At 42.8% G+C, this 22,582-nt stretch overlaps 1 protein-coding gene across 7 annotated transcripts in view; it reads right to left on the minus strand.

Annotated features, from left to right (window-relative positions):
• The window catches only part of LOC110829531 (discoidin domain-containing receptor 2), a 349,423-nt gene that overhangs the window by 84,255 nt on the left and 242,586 nt on the right, over positions 1–22,582 (minus strand). For all 7 annotated transcript variants that reach the window (XM_087351864.1, XM_087351862.1, XM_087351863.1 and 4 more), the window contains one exon: positions 10,423–10,654. In XM_087351864.1, coding sequence (XP_087207990.1) covers positions 10,423–10,654 — 232 coding nt within the window. The remainder of the gene's footprint in view (positions 1–10,422; positions 10,655–22,582) is intronic.

Below are 22,582 nucleotides of genomic sequence, written 5' to 3' on the forward strand. Positions count from 1 at the left end.
TGTTGATTCGTATTTGATAGCTGAGCGATGTCTACGTAGCTTGTATAAACGTAAGGGGGGAAAAAGTGTTGTTTCTAACTGCAACACTGTCTGAAAGCCATGGACGTTGTGTACATGTGTACACCTACGTAACTAAGTACGTTTTATTCTACACCTCGTTCAAATTTCCCAGGAGAAAACGAAGCGAGAACACAGAGTGATGACAGTTTCCTGCATACCGGTCTGATTAGCTTTCATGGCAAGTGTTCCCAACGTAACTATGACAAAGGTATCCGTTAACCAGAGGAATCCCTGTTCATCCTCAAGAAATGCGAAGAACCCGCACTTATAACAAAACGGACTTCTTTGAAAATTCCAAAGTAACTCCGTAAATTTCAGTCATTATCGAAAGCTAACGGTCGCTCAGCTAGTCAAAAAAATTTCCGCTTTTCAAGGAATCCGATAGTTCATTGCTGTGTTCACAACAGTCCGCCACCGGACACTGCCCTGAGCCAAATGAATAAATTTACCCGTATACCACCAGCACAGAGAAAGCCAGATGTGTAGCATTTGATTCCAATAACTCCTTCCTAATAGTGTATCGTTAAGTGAAGTTAAAGAACAGTGGCGATAAAGTATATATTTCTTGCAGAATTGTCAGATATTTATGTATAATGTTATAAATAAACGTTTGTTGCGAGAAAAGCATCCCTATCTTACATGACTCTACAATTTCCACATCTCTACTCAGTCTGTTAATGGTACAGAGGTTCTTCAAAGAGAAACCTTCTTTCTTGCCGCTAGGTCGTGTGTATTATGTGCGCCTTTCTCTGAAATGTTTATGCATTAAAAATTAGTCCACAATACATATGAACGTTCGTTGCTTTGAACCAGGTGAAATGCTAATTCAAGATGCTAATGTTGTTAAGATCTTTTGATGCAGAACGTAACGCAGCTGCAACGGACCGTAAACTTACAACCTCACTGAAATAAGGATAAGTGCTTGTCGTTAGTGCAAATGAAAATTCATCGCCCTGATGACGGAGGCAGTATGACCTCCGAAACGTTGGTAAACATCGACCAGACTACACAGCGCAACAACCCAGAAGACAGAAATCGTCATACTCATCGCCCTGATGACGGAGGCAGTATGACCTCCGAAACGTCGGTTAACATCGACCAGACTACACAGCGCAACAACCCAGAAGACAGAAATCTTCATACTCATCGCCCTGATGACGGAGGCAGTATGACCTCCGAAACGTTGGTTAACATCGACCAGACTACACAGCGCAACAACCCAGAAGACAGAAATCTTCATAGCGTAGATAACTTAGAAAGAGTCGCCCTGATGACGGAGGCAGTATGACCTCTGAAACGTCGGTTAACATCTACCATACTACACAGCGCAACAATCCAGAAGACAGAAATCTTCATAGCGTAGATAACTTAGAAACAATCGCCCTGATGACGGAGGCAGTATGACCTCCGAAACGTTGGTTAACATCGACCAGACTACACAGCGCAACAACCCAGAAGACAGAAATCTTCATACTCATCGCCCTGATGACGGAGGCAGTATGACCTCCGAAACGTTGGTAAACGTCGACCAGACTACACAGCGCAACAACCCAGAAGACAGAAATCTTCATACTCATCGCCCTGATGACGGAGGCAGTATGACCTCCGAAACGTTGGTAAACGTCGACCAGACTACACAGCGCAACAACCCAGAAGACAGAAATCTTCATACTCAATCGCCCTGATGACGGAGGCAGTATGACCTCTGAAACGTTAGTTAACATCGACCAGACTACACAGCGCAACAACCCAGAAGACAGAAATCTTCATACTCAATCGCCCTGATGACGGAGGCAGTATGACCTCTGAAACGTTGGTAAACGTCGACCAGACTACACAGCGCAACAACCCAGAAGACAGAAATCTTCATACTCATCGCCCTGATGACGGAGGCAGTATGACCTCTGAAACGTTAGTTAACATCGACCAGACTACACAGCGCAACAACCCAGAAGACAGAAATCTTCATACTCAATCGCCCTGATGACGGAGGCAGTATGACCTCTGAAACGTTAGTTAACATCGACCAGACTACACAGCGCAACAACCCAGAAGACAGAAATCTTCATACTCAATCGCCCTGATGACGGAGGCAGTATGACCTCTGAAACGTTAGTTAACATCGACCAGACTACACAGCGCAACAACCCAGAAGACAGAAATCTTCATACTCAATCGCCCTGATGACGGAGGCAGTATGACCTCCGAAACGTTGGTTAACATCGACCAGACTACACAGCGCAACAACCCAGAAGACAGAAATCTTCATACTCATCGCCCTGATGACGGAGGCAGTATGACCTCCGAAACGTTGGTAAACGTCGACCAGACTACACAGCGCAACAACCCAGAAGACAGAAATCTTCATACTCATCGCCCTGATGACGGAGGCAGTATGACCTCCGAAACGTTGGTAAACGTCGACCAGACTACACAGCGCAACAACCCAGAAGACAGAAATCTTCATACTCAATCGCCCTGATGACGGAGGCAGTATGACCTCTGAAACGTTAGTTAACATCGACCAGACTACACAGCGCAACAACCCAGAAGACAGAAATCTTCATACTCAATCGCCCTGATGATAGAGGCAGTATGACCTCTGAAACGTTAGTTAACATCGACCAGACTACACAGCGCAACAACCCAGAAGACAGAAATCTTCAACATACAAGCCTACTCCTGTATTTTAACGAAATGATGCTGGTTTATTCAACATTTTCGGGAAACAAGTCAAAATTAAATGCTGACTCGTAAATAGTTTTGTTTTCAACTCATTATGTTGTGTCGCGTCCATTCCTCTCATTAACATTACAAGCTTCGTTTCAGTTATAGACCTACAGTTCGCATTTTAAAGCCAACACACTGTCGCTGTCATCATCAGACCCGCAATTCTTCTTCTGAATGAAATTATTCTTACAGACCGTGCCACTTAAATTACATCTCCCACTGAGAATGTTCTTGTTTTCTCTTGTTCTTCAGCCTTAATGGCTGGTTTCATTTTTTATTCCAGAAGTTATACTACTACCGCCGAGTTTATCTGCGTCTTCCGGACACTGACTGTCACGAGCAGACTCCTGCGACTTCTTATTCTAAACGGTATTTTGCTTGCTTCGCTCCGCTGTTGCTTGAGACAGCAACCTCATAACATTAAAGGACGAGATGTGGCAAGGAACAGGCGAATCACCACATCAGGACAAAGGTCAAATTTGAGGTTCTCACGGCGATAAGGACGTTATATCGGGTTATATCGGCGTTTAGTCTTTCAGAGGTTCTCGCTTCCTCTATCATCAGGGAGATCGAGATATCGATCATGTTGTCCATACACTCACCACTACAGAATATAGGAGTTTTTGAACACCATGTTACTTAAATGTATCGCTGTCCAGAAATGTTCTAAATATTTAAGTGTGACAACAATAACGGAACAGTTAGATTTATATTTCTTTCACCAACAATAAGCGATAAATGCCAAGTAGATTCATCTTCAACATGTACCATACGATATCAAAAAACAAGGCAAATAATATGAAAACAGAGTTTGATAAATGAAAAGGCTTGTTATTCATTAGAGCTGAGACAGGTTTATAGTATATTTTCCGAGAGACAAATAACGACAAACAGAAAAAGACGAAGATAAATATGGCACTCGGAGTGACAGGAAGCTCCTCTGGATGACATGAGAACAAGCACCTGCTAGTTTCCAGGTCATCTCCATGGGGAGACAGATAAATTCTGCTCCGGTATGTAACCTCAAATTCGCTTTAAAAATCGTCAGTCCTACTGTAGGTAAGTATAGATCTCTTTGAAACGAATGAAGTAGGATGTTTCGTTAGCAATATCAGGTCCATGTGAAGCATTTTATTTCTTTATCTGTAATCCTCAATAACCCATCAACCAATCTGACAGCAATTCAAATAAAATTCGTATCAGAGGCAAAATTCTTTGTCACGGCAGTTCATGTATGTCGGGATCATGAATGATAGGAAATATCGATACTGAAAGACGCAACATCACAGTGACTTTCAGGTCGGTACACTCGACGTAAGATCAAGCTACTGTGAACTGATACGTAAAACACCTTACTTCCTGGACCTGCAGTGGCGTTCCATGTTAATCTATTAGAGATGATAGTGCTTTTGGTTCTTAGCTCCGATGTCTGACTACAGATTCCTTGTATCAAATCGTCTAATTTCCCAACGACAGCACTTAACAAGAACTGTAGTTTAGGATTTTTAAATCTGTGTGTCTAACATAATTGAAATTTTGTTGTAATTGTCCCTGAAGAAGACTGTTACCCGAGATGTTACGTCGTGTATTCTGGTATAATTTTACAGACGTTTCAGATTTTCCTGCAGCAGCCATCAACTGGGCGATTACCTTGAATTTCTCCATAAGTTCATAGAAATGTGGCAATAATTATTGCAACTCAATACGATGTGTCTTAAGAAGAATTAAATCTTTTAAATCACAACTAAAAAGTTCGATATTATTCCATGAAAAGTCCATCGACCGGAATGCCGCCTGCGCTAAAATGGATTCAATCCGCGTTCCTTAAGATCCAATTTAATATTATCACGCCAGCTTCAATATATCCTTCAAGAGAGAATCGTTAGGTCTATGCTGGTTCTGGTGTCTTCTCCATGGGAGTCCAAAGCTCTTTCTATGCACGTATCCAGGCTAGGGTACAACATGACGAATTCTATTCTGGAACTTGAAGTATATATCCATTCAACAGTGCATAGTACGAAGTAAAACGCTTTGGCATAAAATTATACAGTTTTATTAAACAATTATTAGTTAACTCCATACATCAAAGATCTGTTTGAGAATGTAATAGCTGTTCAGCCAACTGAAACATTTACAGCCACTTATGGAACCCAAAGATTCTTTATTCTGTTTGCATGAAAATTCACATCTACGATGAAGTCTTCTAAGTGGCCATTTACCACGTGTGCTACATGTACTGCCCATCTCGTTGTGCTGAGTCGTATTATCCTAATAACGTTTTGTGGCGAGTATAACATATGAAACAACTTTCGGAAGCAATAAATAATTAAGTTGTTAAATAATAAGTAATATAGTAGTGTATCGGGGGTCTTAATAGTACATTCTTCTAGAAAGAACTCAGAAAAGACAAAATTCAATCCTTGGAGTTACAGTCTAGGAAATAATACCGTATACTGTTCTGTCTGAGTACAAAACATGAATTATGTGCATTGTGACAAACTGGCAGCAAGAGATTCATGTTTCTCTTCGGAAGGAAAAAATGATTAGACAGGATCCTACGTCTTATCTGAAATAATGATGATACCTGCTATAGTGAAATAAAACGAGTCTGTGTGACAGAAATATCTTGCGCCTAGTTACATGATTCATTTTATTCTAACGTCTCTTATGTTTTCTTTTGAAGAATGAATAAATGAGATCTCTCGCTTGACGAGATGGAAACAGAATGTTTCACGTGACATCATCACACGGTACACAATCTTCAAATGCTATATGAAGTTGAAGGGGCGGTGGAATACTCTCCAAAATATCTGTTCACAATATTCTCTACATGCTTTAATAAAGACAAATTTACAATTCTTAAAATACGAATTCTACGAGACACTTCATACATGCAGGCTAATTAACCAAACAAGTTCCTTGGATAATACAGATCATTCAAAATATTATACAGGACATCTATTTAAATCGTAACTGTGTTCTAAGTTATTGCACCGAGTAATATGGTAGAAGTTTACCGACGTTTCAGAGGTGCTTGCTGCCTCGGTGCCGACAACAAAGAGGACAGCGATCTTCATACTCGCTTCTGTGAAAACCGGAAATGTCATGATTTTTTGTGCTATTATGTTGAAAATGCAGTGTTAGTTTACAAGCTGCGATGCCTAGCCGCTTGGTGGTTTCTTAATGTCAAGACAGCGCAACATAACAAAACTCTAAATGGTTAATGCACTTTCTCTTCAAGCAGCGGTTACCGATGGCATTTACAAGGCGTACGCGACCTCTCGAAACGAAAGTGAGGTTGATTGATTAAGCTACTCCTCCCAGTTACAGTCCGGGTTAGTTTTCCTGCACCCCGATGGATGACGTCGTGGAGACACTTGCTTGGGCGTATCTGTTCTCGCCGTAGGACACGTGCCCCCATCACGATGTGTAAATTTGAATATGCTTAAGAGGGTGAGGAATTAATACATACATACAGCTCAGTTTAAGGTCAAATACGTGATATTATGAGTGAGGTAATGAGCTTTAAAATTCCATAAAAGAGCTACTATTTCTTTCTCTAGAAATATGTTCTATTGAGTTAGATACTTAGTGAAAACAAGTTTATTTACGCCATGTTCGTATAAAAACAAATTACATTACTTCAAATTGTGGTTTAATTACTAACAGGACAAAGAAGACAAATTTTATAAATTCCAACTCAGACAGATAAAGACGGTCCGACAAGATCGAGTTCTATGACTGACCATATTATTATATATTTTTATATTTTATCTCAGTGCCTAACATTCAGTTCATACCTTATTTTAAAGTCTAAATTCCCGATGATATTTTACTTGAATACTTAATTTCCCAACGACACTTTCTTTATTACACAGTTTGTCCATGAATAAGTATCATTAGAGTACAACTAGGATTGTTCGTTTTATTTATTCCGACTTCCTACGACTGCGTTCCCGTATCCCCATTAATCTCATACAATATTAAGCTCGTACAATGCGGATTCACTGAAAGGGCCACATTCGATGGGCGGTTCTCCCGCGATGGACAAGGGTTTACTGTAAACTATGAATGACTAACTTAGTTGGTGAATTTTGGCGTTCTGTTGGACTAACAAGTTAGTCCACATATTAATAGGTGATTTCCCTGGAAATGTATTGAGATTTTTAGAAGAAAACAGAACACGGTTAAATATCTGAAAAAAACGTGGTACATTTCAATATACGCTCTAAACCGTGAATCTAAAGATTCAATTTAAATAAAAATATTGTTTAGATATCGTTAAGACATACAATTTCTCTCACTGGAAAGCTCTGATATTCCATGTTTTCCTAAGTAATTGTGGTAAATATTTTCAGGAGAGTAAAATGTAAAAGTTTCCCGAATACTTGGGCTCGGGAAGGGACGGTGTGCTGTGGGCGTATATCGGAAAAGGCTCGAAAGGCAGCCAAGAGGGCAGAGGAACACACCAACTAACCAACCAACCAACCAACCAGACTTAAGACTCTGAACCGGAGAAAGAAGCGAGGAAAAGCGCTCGAGGGACCCCTGAGTGTTCTGTTCTCTCTGCCTTCCAAGAACTTCCCTCTAGGTCTCCAGACTACCAACACAAAACTCCCATAGACTACCCTGTGAGTGCAGTAGCAAGAAAGACGCTAAGAGAAGAGAGACGTATAAAAAGATCGATTATTCAAATGCGGAGTGCAACTTTATATTCTTCGTCCTCCTGTTTGTGTGTATTGTATTTCGCGAGAAGCAGTCTTGGTATTCTTGTAGCTGGAGGACAAAAATTCTGTGCTGCAGATACGATGACACTGTACTGTTTTATAAGAAGCATCCACTTACAGAAAAATGCATTTGCTTTACTTGTCATATATATATAGCAGTCTTTGTTTAAAACATGACCAGGAATAATTCCTATTATAAATGCGAAGGGTTTTAAAATATTTTGAGATTTCCTGTATTCACGTCGCCGAGTATGTGCATGGCTGTCTTTTGAGTTGTTGGACCCTGTAACTGGCACAAACGTTCCGACGTTTTACTGTTGTTTGTTTTCTTCAAAACGAAAGTGGATTAAGAGGGCCAGAGCTTTTAGCGTCAGTCGTCCACAGAAGCTCTAGTAATTACTTCAGTCACCGCGGTTATAGATGTGAAATCAAAAAAAAAGTTCACGTATTTAAGGAACATTTTTCATTGTGATGAGGCTTTCTTGATAAATAAATTATACAAAACAGAAATCCAGAGTCCTCGTTTACATTACGATGATTTTACATTATCAGACAAATCCTTCGCGTTAATTACAACCCGTATTACAGGAATCCAGATTGAACTAAAAAAATATTGCGTATTTTAGTAGAGAAACTACCTGTATGTCGTGCTGCTAAAATTTACGGAATAGATTCGATAGCCCCCACATTATAAAGCCAAATACTATACGACATAAAACAATAACGCATATTTGTTAATGCTTTAAATTCAGAGCGATTTGAAGTAAATAAAAATTCACTTTATTGTCCTGCAACGGTTTTCAGTCGAAGAAAACTCAATTCACACTCACTGTCTCGCTTTCATCAGTTCTTCTGGATTAAAGTGATCTTTCTGGGAAGAATACTGTTTGCTCTCCGCTGTCTGTATATTCGGTATATTGCATTTCAATTTCAGACACAGCACAAAACAATCCTTGTATGAAGCTATAGAAACGAAAGAGGTTCTGCAATGGGATTCTCGTATGTACTGCGTCATATAGAGGAGAAAACGTTCAGTCTATGGGGCAAAACGTTTTCCGCAGAAACTAATTGACAGTCGAATAGTGTAATAATATTAGGGAAAATTATGACATAAAACATTAACACACACAGAACCCTCTTAATGACAGTTCCTTACTTTACTTATATTCAATGCATGAATTGTAGAAATTATGCATCATAGAATAAGATATGAGGATGTCCAGAAGGGATGTGAAAGGAAGAGTCGTGGTCTATTTAGAAGCATGGTCGCGACTATTATCTGCAACAAAATTACTGTCGAATTTGGTCTCAGGTGTAAACCCGTGTGGACTTGCAGATAAATATCAGAGGTTCGGAGGAACCTTCTGCCTTCATTTTCACTGCGTCAGCCCTGGTTGGTATCTACCCACAAGGTCACGTGGCTTTAAAATCGAAAACAGCAATACCAAAATATCCACCGCCATAAGGATACCAGACAAAAATACTTTAACTCAAAAATGCAGAATATGTTTGAAGAAAATTATAGTCACTCAGACAGTCAATAAATTCCCTGCGTTTTATAGAAATTTAACATTCATTACTATGTTCATAACAATCCACCAGTAGTCTCTATTTTGGGCAAAATGATTCCAGTCCACACATCCTACTGATATAAGATTCGTTTTAATATTATCCATACTCCCATCTACGTTGGTCTTTTAAGTGGCTTTTTAGGATTCACGATTGAAATTTTAAGCGTGTTTCTAATCTGTCCCATGTGCGCTACATGTCCCACCTAACAAAAGTAATCAGACGACATAATCTGTCCTTAGGGAATGAGAAAGACACCTCACCAAACAAGCCACCCACAAACATTTGCAAAAACATGTTTAATTTTTCATATCTCTGAATTCGTTGAACCAATAGTTTCATGATTCAATGTCCAAATGCAACTTCATATTTCATGTTGCAGTCAGATAAATGTTTGGGACGGGAGAAAAATATGGACGTTAATTTTAATACCACTGTAGGGGAGAAGCATAAACTAAGTAGGAGGTACTTGTAGACAAGATTTCTACATGTTCATTAATTATACATTGTATTACACCTGACCTTTCTAATATGCTAATAGGCTTATGTAAATGTTAAAATATCTCTTATTTGTAAACTGGTATGTTATTGACTTTAAACTATAAATACGTCTAGATATAAGTGGAATGAGAACACTACTCAGAAAGAAAGTCCATTCATGTTTAATTAATAATAACTGAGCGCCAAAGAGAAATATGAAGGGTTATCTTTAAAATATTCCCGAAAAAAACAGAACGTGTTTGATGAGCATAAAACACTAATTCATGGTGTCTTTGAAACAGAAGTAGTAATGTTTTATCTTATCTTACTTTAGTACAGGAAATAATAAATAGCTACTGAGAAAAAAATGAAGTTTCATGAGGTTAAGAACTGCATAGATAAATGCGTAACGAAATTAGAATTTAACTGGCATTATTTAAACGCTTCAAATGCATACATTAAGATAAAATATTATATTCATGGGTGAATACTACAAATTTTTATACACAAATTCTGCTTAGGATAATGATGAGTTACAAGAAACCTTATTATACATGACGCAAAATATCTCCGAGCTTCATTGAGCGTTATAAATACACATTTTGACGGTAAGCCAGTAGAGGAGCAGGGAGGGGGAAAGCGATTGCGCATATGGCGTCATGTTCCCCCTACACTTTTCATCTTCCCTTCCCGTCTCACTGTGACGGAGCTCAGTTTCGTAGATATTATGCGTATATGTACATTTCTACACTAATTATTTTTTAAATTGTTTTTTATGTGATGTGTTTCATGCATGAGGTACCGATGATTTTATTTCAACAGCTTGAATAAATATTAAAGCAAACATATCGCGTACCTTGTGACCACGCGAGTCCTTGTAGACTGTCCACTGCTGGAGGGTGTCCCTCCAGTACTCGACGAGGAACTGCTCCGCGTATTCCTGTCCCTGCCCGTTACCAAACCGGCCCTGTGTCTCCGTGCACATGATGAGGTGAGGTCGCATCAGATCCACTTCCAGAAACTCTCTCACCTCGCTACTAATCTGTGCCTTTGGGCACCATGCACCACCATTTTTCTCTTGTCGTAGCCTGCAACAGAAACATCGATCATATTTTCGTAGTTCTAGGATTTATGGTAAAATGTTTTAAATTAACAGATTTTTTGTATCTCCTTTGTACCTTGACATATTCATTCTACAATTTACTCCGTTAATTAACCTATGCATCCACTGTCAAGTACAGTTTACACATTACATTTTTAATTACTTTACTCACTCATCCTATATGTTGTCTTGTAACAGCCATTTACCTTTAATTTTAAAAACCATATAAAGGTACCTCCAACGATTGGTTTTACAATTTAAAATATAAATGACGAAAAAGTTCAAATGTGCACATGGCATAATAAAACTGGATCGTTAGGACCTTGAATTTCTGTAAACAGTCGGACGTAAATTGCTATTTTAAGAGGCCCTTCCAGGGATGTAAAGAGTCCAAAATAACAAAAATAACGAGAAATAAGTATCGATAATGAAACACAACAAGACACGACAAATGATCGACAAGTAATTCAGTTGTAATGATTGTTCTTTTATTGTCATTGTCTGTTAGCTGTAACTGGCAACGACAAAACTTAAAGAAACAAGAATATTCATTCCATTTGATGCTGTAGATTTTTACAGTTCAGCGGTATTTAGGATAGAAGGATTCTAGCCGTTTACCACTACATTAAAGTTCACTGTGTCCCGGCGTTCTCATACAAGTTAAATTAAACTCTGTGTTTATATCACGTTTAAGTATGCTAACCGTAGCAGGAAATATTCCATTTAAGACAACATTAGATGAGGCCAAGTGGTTGTAGATGACTTACTCCAAACTGTAAGTATGTCTACGTCACTTAAGTTTCTTCAGCCGAAGAAGATTATTTAGAACACACACTCACATTTAACGAATACACCTCCTCGGTTTCTCTTCATAAAAAGCTGTTAAATTATATTCCTTTACCTTCCACGAATTCACAGCATTCACTACGAGTCCTTTGCGACAGAAGTATTTGTTATTTGCAATCACCACCGGCGTCAGAATGATAGAGTACAACGTTAAACAATATACATTTACCTTATTGTTTATGCGAGACCAGTATTTCGGTTGCATAAACTTGGAAGTAGCCGGCGAACTACATATTCATGCAGAGACCGACTGCAGGTCTCTTCTAGTCATGTATCAATATGGCTGAAGACAGAATGCGAATTTCGAAAAAGAAAAACATGGAGGCCATAGTTCAACCAGGTCGTAACAAACACGCAGATACTTTGCGCCCAGTACAACTGATTACCCACTGCTGTGATGGCCTTCTAGTGTGTCTGGAACAATATCTCAATACTTTTGTAAAGGCATAAGGGATTCTACCAAGATTAAGAATTTCCATACAAACTGTTCATGAATTTTATGTCCGATCAATGTTTCTGCGATCATAGCACTGTCCTACATAACGTTGTCGAAACTCCAGGACAGAATGTCACAGAAGTGTTAGGTTATGGCAAGCCATACTGTTCCATAACCACATACACACCGACGCAGAACAGGTAGGCCCAGGGTGTCATTAGGCGAAGTGGCGTTCATTAATTGCAGTTTTGTGGTTAACGGATGTTCGAAATGCCCCTCCCACATATGTGTACTACCAATCGAATTAAATTCCTGGTGACGCTAGTAAACGTCACACAGCAATACGCAGAGTCGTACTGTTTCAACAGAATTCACGCTTTTGATTGCTTCAGTGACGTCTTTACTGTACTGCTAGATCACAGTATCAATGTGCATCCAATTTACTAATTGATAAAGGATATCAGATGTCAGATGTCAGTGAAACCACACACCAGAAGGCGTGTAACGAAATTGTGCTGTGAATTCACTAGTAGTCACTCAAATGGCATTACACAGCATGAAATTGATTCAAAGTTGTCATTAACGGCTTAAAAGTCTTATATTAGTAATATAAATGTATGCCCTAAACCACGTGGGGTTACTTTCAGAAGAGTTTTAATCCGCAATGACTCACAAAACCGTATACAATTTAAAATAAAGACCCTTCTCTGCTATAAGTAATCGTATAAACACCAAGTAAAACTAACTGGCTCAATTTACAAGCTGTCTACTACGTTCCATAATTAGTCGTTCACAATTTTTACGGACAGGGTGAACTCCAATCTTATTTGAGTTCGTGCATTAAAGAAACGTTCTTTTAGATTAGCATTACAACTTTAATATTAAGAATTGAAATACCATTTCTTCACTGAAATTCTCTTCAACTTTTCACATCCTCTATTGGCCTCCAAAATATATTCCCCATACCTGCCTTTCACAAATCTATTTCTGTACATGTTACGGATTTTTATCATGTTGTCCGTACACGATCTGCAAGCCTGAGGTACGTCACAGTAAAATGGGAAGGGAACGTTTAAAAGACAAGGGGGAAGGAACAAGAGCCTTCCGGGCTATGGCTTCCCCTCCCTCCCTCCCTAACGTCCAAGGGTTAGCCGGTCAATAATGCGTGTATTTGTATCGCTTAAGAAAGCTCGGAGATATCTTGCGACAGGTATATACAAGCTGTGTCCAAGTGTTTCACTCAGAGCTAAATATAATCGACGTCTGTATTATAAATCTACTGTTATGCTAATCGGATAAGTATTTTTAAGGAACAGAAGGGTAAACGCCCTGGACACTCTTGTGTCTGTTTGGGTTTCGAGAACCAGCATGATATCGATGGCAAGTGTAAGTTGATACGCTGAGATCACAATTTCAATTAATATTATTTCCGGGGGGTTCCCCACACTTCTGAAGGAATAACCCTTTCTAAAACGCTGGTCGAATGTGACGTTCCACGCCCAACTGTTGAGTCATGCTGATGGAGGCCAAATACAAGGACCTTCGCTTCGTCCTTCGTCCTTCGTCCGCTGCATCTGGCTATAAGGATCGCGGTGCGTAACACGGGGCAACGCAGGGGTCTAATCGGGCTTGCGACCAGCTGATAATTGAATTAGATCATTGCTGGTCTGGTAATATTCAAAAGTTGGAATGCATGGTCGAAATTTGAATTATATATTTTGGACTTCATACTCTGGAGGTTTCATCGACGGATAAATCAATTTAATAAACCGGGCACGCAGTTAATTCCTTAAAACACCAAAATTATTTCTGGCGCACAAAATGTGTTTATTGGAAGTTATGAGGTTCTGACGGCGGTCACGAATTCGAAGCTGGTCTTCTGGGTTGTAACGCCGAGCTAACTTGCAAGTAGTTACCAACGTTTCGCACAAACACACTGTCTCCAGCCCTGAATATAGATTGAATGTATCTCGGAAACGTCGAGATCTACATGTCCACAATGCGTCGCGACCTATAAGACCAGGATTAAAGCAAATTTACTCGACTTCAGAGTTCAGAGGAGCAATGAGTCCAGGTTTCCTGCATCTTTACATTGCAGTACCGTGCGCTGGTAGATTTAGAGGCCAACCTCGCATCCTGTAATATCTGTTCCCACTCCAATCAGCTCCTAAACAAACAAGGTATATAATCACTGTGTGTGTGTGTGCTGTTGTGATTGCCATGTGGTGACTGTTCGTTGATTGAAAACGTATAGTTCGATAGCAGCAGCATTTACAGTAAAGAAACGCGACAGACAAACAGACAGACTAGCACAGTGGAACAGAATATTTTTTCCAAAAGTTAACAGTCACTGAACTGTTCAATATACTTAGTTCCCAGTCGGCAAAATAATTTAGTACAGATATTTTCGAGTGTGTGGATAACTTTAATCTGAAGGTTTATTGATCCGACTAAAGAAAATGTCCAAAAATAATAAAAAATTTTGTATGTTTTTCCTGAATTAGTTCGTCGAACATCACGCTTAAAATTTCGTACATTTAAAATGCTAATTGATTTGTGGTTCAGAAAGTACATAATACGAAACGCGATGCAATCATATAAGTACATATATCGGAAAGGTATTTACCTTCCTACATTCAATTTAAACTTCCGAAATCAACATAATTTTACTCTGCCGTAATGCCCTCTTTTGTTCACCTTCGACACATGAACAGTGAACACAACGTTACAGCTTGAAAGTTCTAGGTGGAATCCTAAGTTCCAAACAGTTCCACATAGGCTGTTTTACAACTTCAAGCATTTCGATTAGAAAGAAAATATAACACTTCAGAAGCTAAAAAATCAGTATGTTAAATTTGTTTCAGGATATAATCACTGTTTCCACTGAGAATTATACAAAACAAAACAAAAAAAGTTTCAGACCTATAGTCTACGAAGCATGTGGGACATGTATGTACCAACAGGCTTTAATGGGCTAAAACAAAATTATAATGTTTCAACTACAGTTTAATGCTTTTATTAGAGTAAATTTTACGAGGTTTCATTTGAAAATAGGTCTTAGAAGACAGAGGAGCACGAGAGAGTATGATATTAGAATGAATATTGGACAAAATAGAACAGGTAGATAGAAATAGGATTTAACTGGGTATGTACGAGTGTCGGGAACTTGTATACACTGCAATGAAAATGTTGCATCCATAAAATCATTGCCACATGAGCGACTATTAGCTTGAAGATTTCTGTCTTCTGGGTTATTGCGCTGTGTAGTCTGGTCGATGTTAACCAACGTTTCAGAGGTCATACTGCCTCCGTCATCAGGGCGATGAATATGCCAATAGGGTGTGAGGAGTTGGATTTTATAGGCAGGGACGTGAAAGGTGTAGCCTGCCCCGAGCCAATGGGAGCAGGTATGGGAGTGGACCAATGGTAGCACGTGGGCGAGGGTGGGAGAGGGAGAGAAAGTAGAGAGAGAAAGGTGAGTGTAGTTGTATGGATAAAGGCCCTGAAAGGGGCCGAGTTACTGGTCTGGTTGGTTCTGGCGGCGCACTCTTGCTCGTTCTCGGAGTCCTCGGAGTGTGTGGATCAGAGGCTTCCAGGACCGGCTCAGGTGAAGTCCATCTTCCCTGTTAAAGTTATCAGGATGAAGTTCGATCTCGATGGCTTCCCTGATTAACCGGTCCATGTAGCCGGTTTTTGAGGAGAGGATAGAAGTGTCCTCTAGCTGTATCTTGTGCTCCAAGTTGAAGCGGTGTTCAGCAACCGCAGATTTCTCGGGCTGCCCGAGCCGGATGTGGCGTTCGTGCTCCTTGATCCTGGCCTCAACGGAACGGCCTGTCTGGCCGATGTAGACTTTTCCGCACTCGCAGGGAACTCTGTATACGCCAGGCGTCTTCAGTCCTAGGTCGTCCTTTACCGGCCGGAGAAAACTGGGAATTTTCTTTGGCGGAAGACCAACAGACTTGATGTCGTGCCTGGCCAGCAACCTGCTTATGCGGTTGAAGGTCGTCCCGACGTAGGGCAGGAAGGCAACCGAGGCTGGTTTTTCAGTAGGCGGTGGCAGCCTCGCAGGCGGATTGAGAGCTTTCTGAATCTGACGGTTGCTGTACCCGTTTTTCCTGAAGGTGGTGGTGAGTGCCTCCAGTTCACTCTGTAGGCTGTCGTGGTCGCAAAGGGCTTTAGCCCTGTGTACCAGGGTCGAGAGCACGGCCTGTTTGTTGGACGGGTGGTGATGGGAATTGGAGTTGAGGTAAAGGTCGGTATGGGTTGGTTTCCGGTACACCTTGTGGCCTAATGAGCCGTCAGGTTTCCGGTGAATGTCTATGTCGAGGAATGGGAGATGGCCGTCCTTTTCAGTCTCCATGGTGAACTGGATGCTCTCGTGAATGCTGTTGAGGTGGCTGAGGAACTCCGCGAGCTTGTCAGGGCCGTGGGGCCAGATGACAAACGTGTCGTCTACGTAACGGAACCAGCAGAGGGGCTTGAAGGTCGCCCCGTCCACCGCCATTTCTTCAAAGTTCTCCATGTAGAAATTGGCGATGACAGGTGATAGTGGGGAACCCATAGCCACCCCGTCGGTCTGTTCGTAGAACCGGCCGCCGAACTTGAAATATGAAGAGGTTAGTACCAGGTGGAACAGCCTCAAGACGTCGCCATCGAAGTGCCGTTCCAGGAGACGTAGGGCATCACCAACGGGTACCATGGTGAAGAGGGACACGACATCGAAACTAACCATGATGTCCCCAGGACCCACGCGGAGCGACTTGATAGTATTGATGAATTCGGTGGAGTTCTTCACGTGACGTGGAGAGTGCCCCACCAATCCACCGAGTAGTCCCGCGAGATATTGGGCGAGCCGGTAGGTTGGAGCGCCGATGGTGCTTACGATGGGCCTGAGGGGAGCTCCTTCCTTATGGATCTTGGGTAGCCCATACAGTCTAGGGGGCCTCGAACCCTGGGGCCGTAGCTTTTGGATGACCTCCTCTGGAAATGAACACTTCTTGAGAAGGAGGTTGGTCTTCCTTTCAACGGCTTCCGTAGGGTCCTTAGACAGTAGCCTGTACGTAGGACGGCCATCTCCCATTCCTCGACATAGACATTCACCGGAAACCTGACGGCTCATTAGGCCACAAGGTGTACCGGAAACCAACCCATACCGACCTTTACCTCAACTCCAATTCCCATCACCACCCGTCCAACAAACAGGCCGTGCTCTCGACCCTGGTACACAGGGCTAAAGCCCTTTGCGACCACGACAGCCTACAGAGTGAACTGGAGGCACTCACCACCACCTTCAGGAAAAACGGGTACAGCAACCGTCAGATTCAGAAAGCTCTCAATCCGCCTGCGAGGCTGCCACCGCCTACTGAAAAACCAGCCTCGGTTGCCTTCCTGCCCTACGTCGGGACGACCTTCAACCGCATAAGCAGGTTGCTGGCCAGGCACGACATCAAGTCTGTTGGTCTTCCGCCAAAGAAAATTCCCAGTTTTCTCCGGCCGGTAAAGGACGACCTAGGACTGAAGACGCCTGGCGTATACAGAGTTCCCTGCGAGTGCGGAAAAGTCTACATCGGCCAGACAGGCCGTTCCGTTGAGGCCAGGATCAAGGAGCACGAACGCCACATCCGGCTCGGGCAGCCCGAGAAATCTGCGGTTGCTGAACACCGCTTCAACTTGGAGCACAAGATACAGCTAGAGGACACTTCTATCCTCTCCTCAAAAACCGGCTACATGGACCGGTTAATCAGGGAAGCCATCGAGATCGAACTTCATCCTGATAACTTTAACAGGGAAGATGGACTTCACCTGAGCCGGTCCTGGAAGCCTCTGATCCACACACTCCGAGGACTCCGAGAACGAGCAAGAGTGCGCCGCCAGAACCAACCAGACCAGTAACTCGGCCCCTTTCAGGGCCTTTATCCATACAACTACACTCACCTTTCTCTCTCTACTTTCTCTCCCTCTCCCACCCTCGCCCACGTGCTACCATTGGTCCACTCCCATACCTGCTCCCATTGGCTCGGGGCAGGCTACACCTTTCACGTCCCTGCCTATAAAATCCAACTCCTCACACCCTATTGGCATATTCATCGCCCTGATGACGGAGGCAGTATGACCTCTGAACGTTGGTTAACATCGACCAGACTACACAGCGCAATAACCCAGAAGACAGAAATCTTCATATTCACCGCTGTGAGAACCTCAAGTCTTACATAGTAAACCTCTATGGGGAGGATACTCATCGCTTCATCCGGAGATTCGAGGCTCTTCGGATCAAGAAAGCCAAACGTCTCTGCTCCCTTTCCTTCCTACTCCGATGCAGGGACCAAGGGACGGTCCCGCATTTCCTTCAGTTCCACCACAACATCCATTCCGAGGCCGCCAAGAGGATCTATCGAAGGACGAGCTTCTGCCTATTACGGGAGCGCGTGCACCACACGAGGCGCGAGTTAGATGCGATCTCCCGGGACCTGTTGGGCATGCACCTCCGCCTCGCTGCGGAGCTGTCCACCGCGGACTGGGACCTCATCGACCGCATCACGTTCGAGAGGGCTTCACGGACTGCGGCTGACGACAAAGCCAGGCAGTGCCAGAAGTTCCAGCGACTGCATGGAGCTCAGCATGCAGGCCCGCGGACCGACACGAAGAAAACTGTGGTTAACCTGAGCGGAAGGCCACTGGAGGATGCTGCCTACGCTGCCCTGGGCAAGGGCTTGAACTATGCGGTAGCACCTACAGTGCTGCCCATCGAGGATTTCCTGAGCGGTGTTGAGAGAGCTGTTCGCTCCCTACCTGTGGAAGCAGCCGAGGAGGTCCGGCAAGAAACCGTGCGGATCCTGAGAGCCTCCAAGAAGCCGAAAGACAATCTGTCCGGAGCTGAAAGGAGAGCTCTCCGAGCACTGCGGAATAACGCGGACCTCACGGTCCTCCCGGCAGACAAGGGTAGCGCGACGGTTGTCCTCAGCACTGACGACTACAACGGGAAGATCCGAGCCCTTCTGGAAGCCCCTACGTACAGGCTACTGTCTAAGGACCCTACGGAAGCCGTTGAAAGGAAGACCAACCTCCTTCTCAAGAAGTGTTCATTTCCAGAGGAGGTCATCCAAAAGCTACGGCCCCAGGGTTCGAGGCCCCCTAGACTGTATGGGCTACCCAAGATCCATAAGGAAGGAGCTCCCCTCAGGCCCATCGTAAGCACCATCGGCGCTCCAACCTACCGGCTCGCCCAATATCTCGCGGGACTACTCGGTGGATTGGTGGGGCACTCTCCACGTCACGTGAAGAACTCCACCGAATTCATCAATACTATCAAGTCGCTCCGCGTGGGTCCTGGGGACATCATGGTTAGTTTCGATGTCGTGTCCCTCTTCACCATGGTACCCGTTGGTGATGCCCTACGTCTCCTGGAACGGCACTTCGATGGCGACGTCTTGAGGCTGTTCCACCTGGTACTAACCTCTTCATATTTCAAGTTCGGCGGCCGGTTCTACGAACAGACCGACGGGGTGGCTATGGGTTCCCCACTATCACCTGTCATCGCCAATTTCTACATGGAGAACTTTGAAGAAATGGCGGTGGACGGGGCGACCTTCAAGCCCCTCTGCTGGTTCCGTTACGTAGACGACACGTTTGTCATCTGGCCCCACGGCCCTGACAAGCTCGCGGAGTTCCTCAGCCACCTCAACAGCATTCACGAGAGCATCCAGTTCACCATGGAGACTGAAAAGGACGGCCATCTCCCATTCCTCGACATAGACATTCACCGGAAACCTGACGGCTCATTAGGCCACAAGGTGTACCGGAAACCAACCCATACCGACCTTTACCTCAACTCCAATTCCCATCACCACCCGTCCAACAAACAGGCCGTGCTCTCGACCCTGGTACACAGGGCTAAAGCCCTTTGCGACCACGACAGCCTACAGAGTGAACTGGAGGCACTCACCACCACCTTCAGGAAAAACGGGTACAGCAACCGTCAGATTCAGAAAGCTCTCAATCCGCCTGCGAGGCTGCCACCGCCTACTGAAAAACCAGCCTCGGTTGCCTTCCTGCCCTACGTCGGGACGACCTTCAACCGCATAAGCAGGTTGCTGGCCAGGCACGACATCAAGTCTGTTGGTCTTCCGCCAAAGAAAATTCCCAGTTTTCTCCGGCCGGTAAAGGACGACCTAGGACTGAAGACGCCTGGCGTATACAGAGTTCCCTGCGAGTGCGGAAAAGTCTACATCGGCCAGACAGGCCGTTCCGTTGAGGCCAGGATCAAGGAGCACGAACGCCACATCCGGCTCGGGCAGCCCGAGAAATCTGCGGTTGCTGAACACCGCTTCAACTTGGAGCACAAGATACAGCTAGAGGACACTTCTATCCTCTCCTCAAAAACCGGCTACATGGACCGGTTAATCAGGGAAGCCATCGAGATCGAACTTCATCCTGATAACTTTAACAGGGAAGATGGACTTCACCTGAGCCGGTCCTGGAAGCCTCTGATCCACACACTCCGAGGACTCCGAGAACGAGCAAGAGTGCGCCGCCAGAACCAACCAGACCAGTAACTCGGCCCCTTTCAGGGCCTTTATCCATACAACTACACTCACCTTTCTCTCTCTACTTTCTCTCCCTCTCCCACCCTCGCCCACGTGCTACCATTGGTCCACTCCCATACCTGCTCCCATTGGCTCGGGGCAGGCTACACCTTTCACGTCCCTGCCTATAAAATCCAACTCCTCACACCCTATTGGCATATTCATCGCCCTGATGACGGAGGCAGTATGACCTCTGAAACGTTGGTTAACATCGACCAGACTACACAGCGCAATAACCCAGAAGACAGAAATCTTCATATTCACCGCTGTGAGAACCTCAAGTCTTACGACTATTAGCTTCTCTACAAGAACCTTGGTCCGCTGAGATCTTCAATCCCAACTCTTAGTACCACTCCTCTGCATAATTTTAGAGCGAAGCCTTGATATCTGAGAAAAAATTATTGTATTAAGTTACGCTTGTAATATTTTCGTGTTTTGCCTGAAATAACATTTTCTTTCACAGATACTTAAGTTTAGAGTCGAATACTGGATGACAAGACGAATGCACTAATATGCGTAATTTTTAGGTAACTCTGCGGGGCCATGTTTGTAGGGGAAGCGACTGTTCAAAGGAGAATGTAACTTGGAAAATAGCAAGGCGTTGCCTGGCTGCTGTCAGCATTTGCTAACGTAGACCGCGAAAGTTCTCCGACAAAGGATGTTTACTTTCATTAGCTTTAATTTTCCGCTTGACAAGGATGTTAGGTAGCTAGTCGCTTCTTATTTTAGCTACATAAGAAAGAAAGAAAAAATGTATAAGAGACGCGCAGATAGCAGAGCATAGAAAGATACATGGATATAAGAAAAATATCAGAATCAATGATAAAGAGGATATGTACTCTGAGTAGAATTCCTTTGACGTTTCAGACTGACAGACAATCAATCTGCACAACATTGAAAATGTAAACATATTCGTACAGAAAACATTTCAGAATACAGGTTATCTGAAATGAGACAGAGTGAAACTAAAACTGTACATTTTCGTTCGAAATAAAACTTCTACTATCCGGAAACCAGCTGCTAACACAACGAATAAACAGATACACTTTACACAATTAGTAAAACTGACAAACCTGAACCACACAAAATTTTCTGTGGCAATGTGTCACCTGGATATTGGAATAAATTAGTATGATTAATGAAAGTTATTAATCTCGTTGATAAATTTTAATTCTATGAAGAATTACTTACTTACATTAGTCGTATCAGATCAATAAATCGATCAGTGGCGAAGTTATTTATCTAATCCCACATAGTTATCAGATTATTTAAAAACGCATTTTGGAAATTAATAGCCACATCGAGGTCCACTGATTTGTATTAAATTTTGCTGAGTGCAATATACCTGTCACACTAACTCCGATGTTGAATTTCGTTTTATTCAGAGCTTCCCAAAAAGCATAGATTTTTTCAACATGCAGATGCTACGATGTGAAAATGTATTTATGTCATACAATGTTAACATTTTCTGAATCTGTGGGCTTACCAGCCTAGAGTAAATAGCATTGGACCATGCACGGTGGTTCCATTAAATGCGTACACACATTTAATTAAAAAATAAAAACAATTTAATAAACTAAATCATTACGTACGTCTGCATTTGCACTTAGTGAATTATATAACGTATTGTAGGTGTGAAAACTGACCACCGTCAGCTTTGTGGCACAGCTGATAGCGTTCAGCAACTGACCGACAAGCTTCCCACCATATTATAATGTGTATACATCTTTTTGGACAGCCTGTATACGCTCATAGTTCAAACAAATATCGCCTCATCAGACCTTCCTAGAACTTCTTACATATCCAAGAGGTTATCCCGGTGCAAACACATTTCTCTGTGTGTGTGTGTTTCCATGAACGACCAACGAAGCTAAAACTTTTAAATAAGACGGATTGGCCGATTGAATAAACCAAGATACGAATTATGGACCCTTAAATCTGTTTAAAATGTACTCAAAAGAAATTAAGTTCATTTTGTTTCTTACTTGTCCATAGAACAAATTTAAATTTCTAATTCTCAATGTTTATGATGACTCTAGAGGAACCACAG

This window comes from Zootermopsis nevadensis, unplaced genomic scaffold (genome assembly GCF_977971745.1).
Source record: "Zootermopsis nevadensis isolate Lab colony 2312 unplaced genomic scaffold, Znev_1.0 Znev_ptg000020l, whole genome shotgun sequence".
Classification (NCBI taxonomy): Eukaryota; Metazoa; Arthropoda; class Insecta; order Blattodea; family Termopsidae; genus Zootermopsis; species Zootermopsis nevadensis.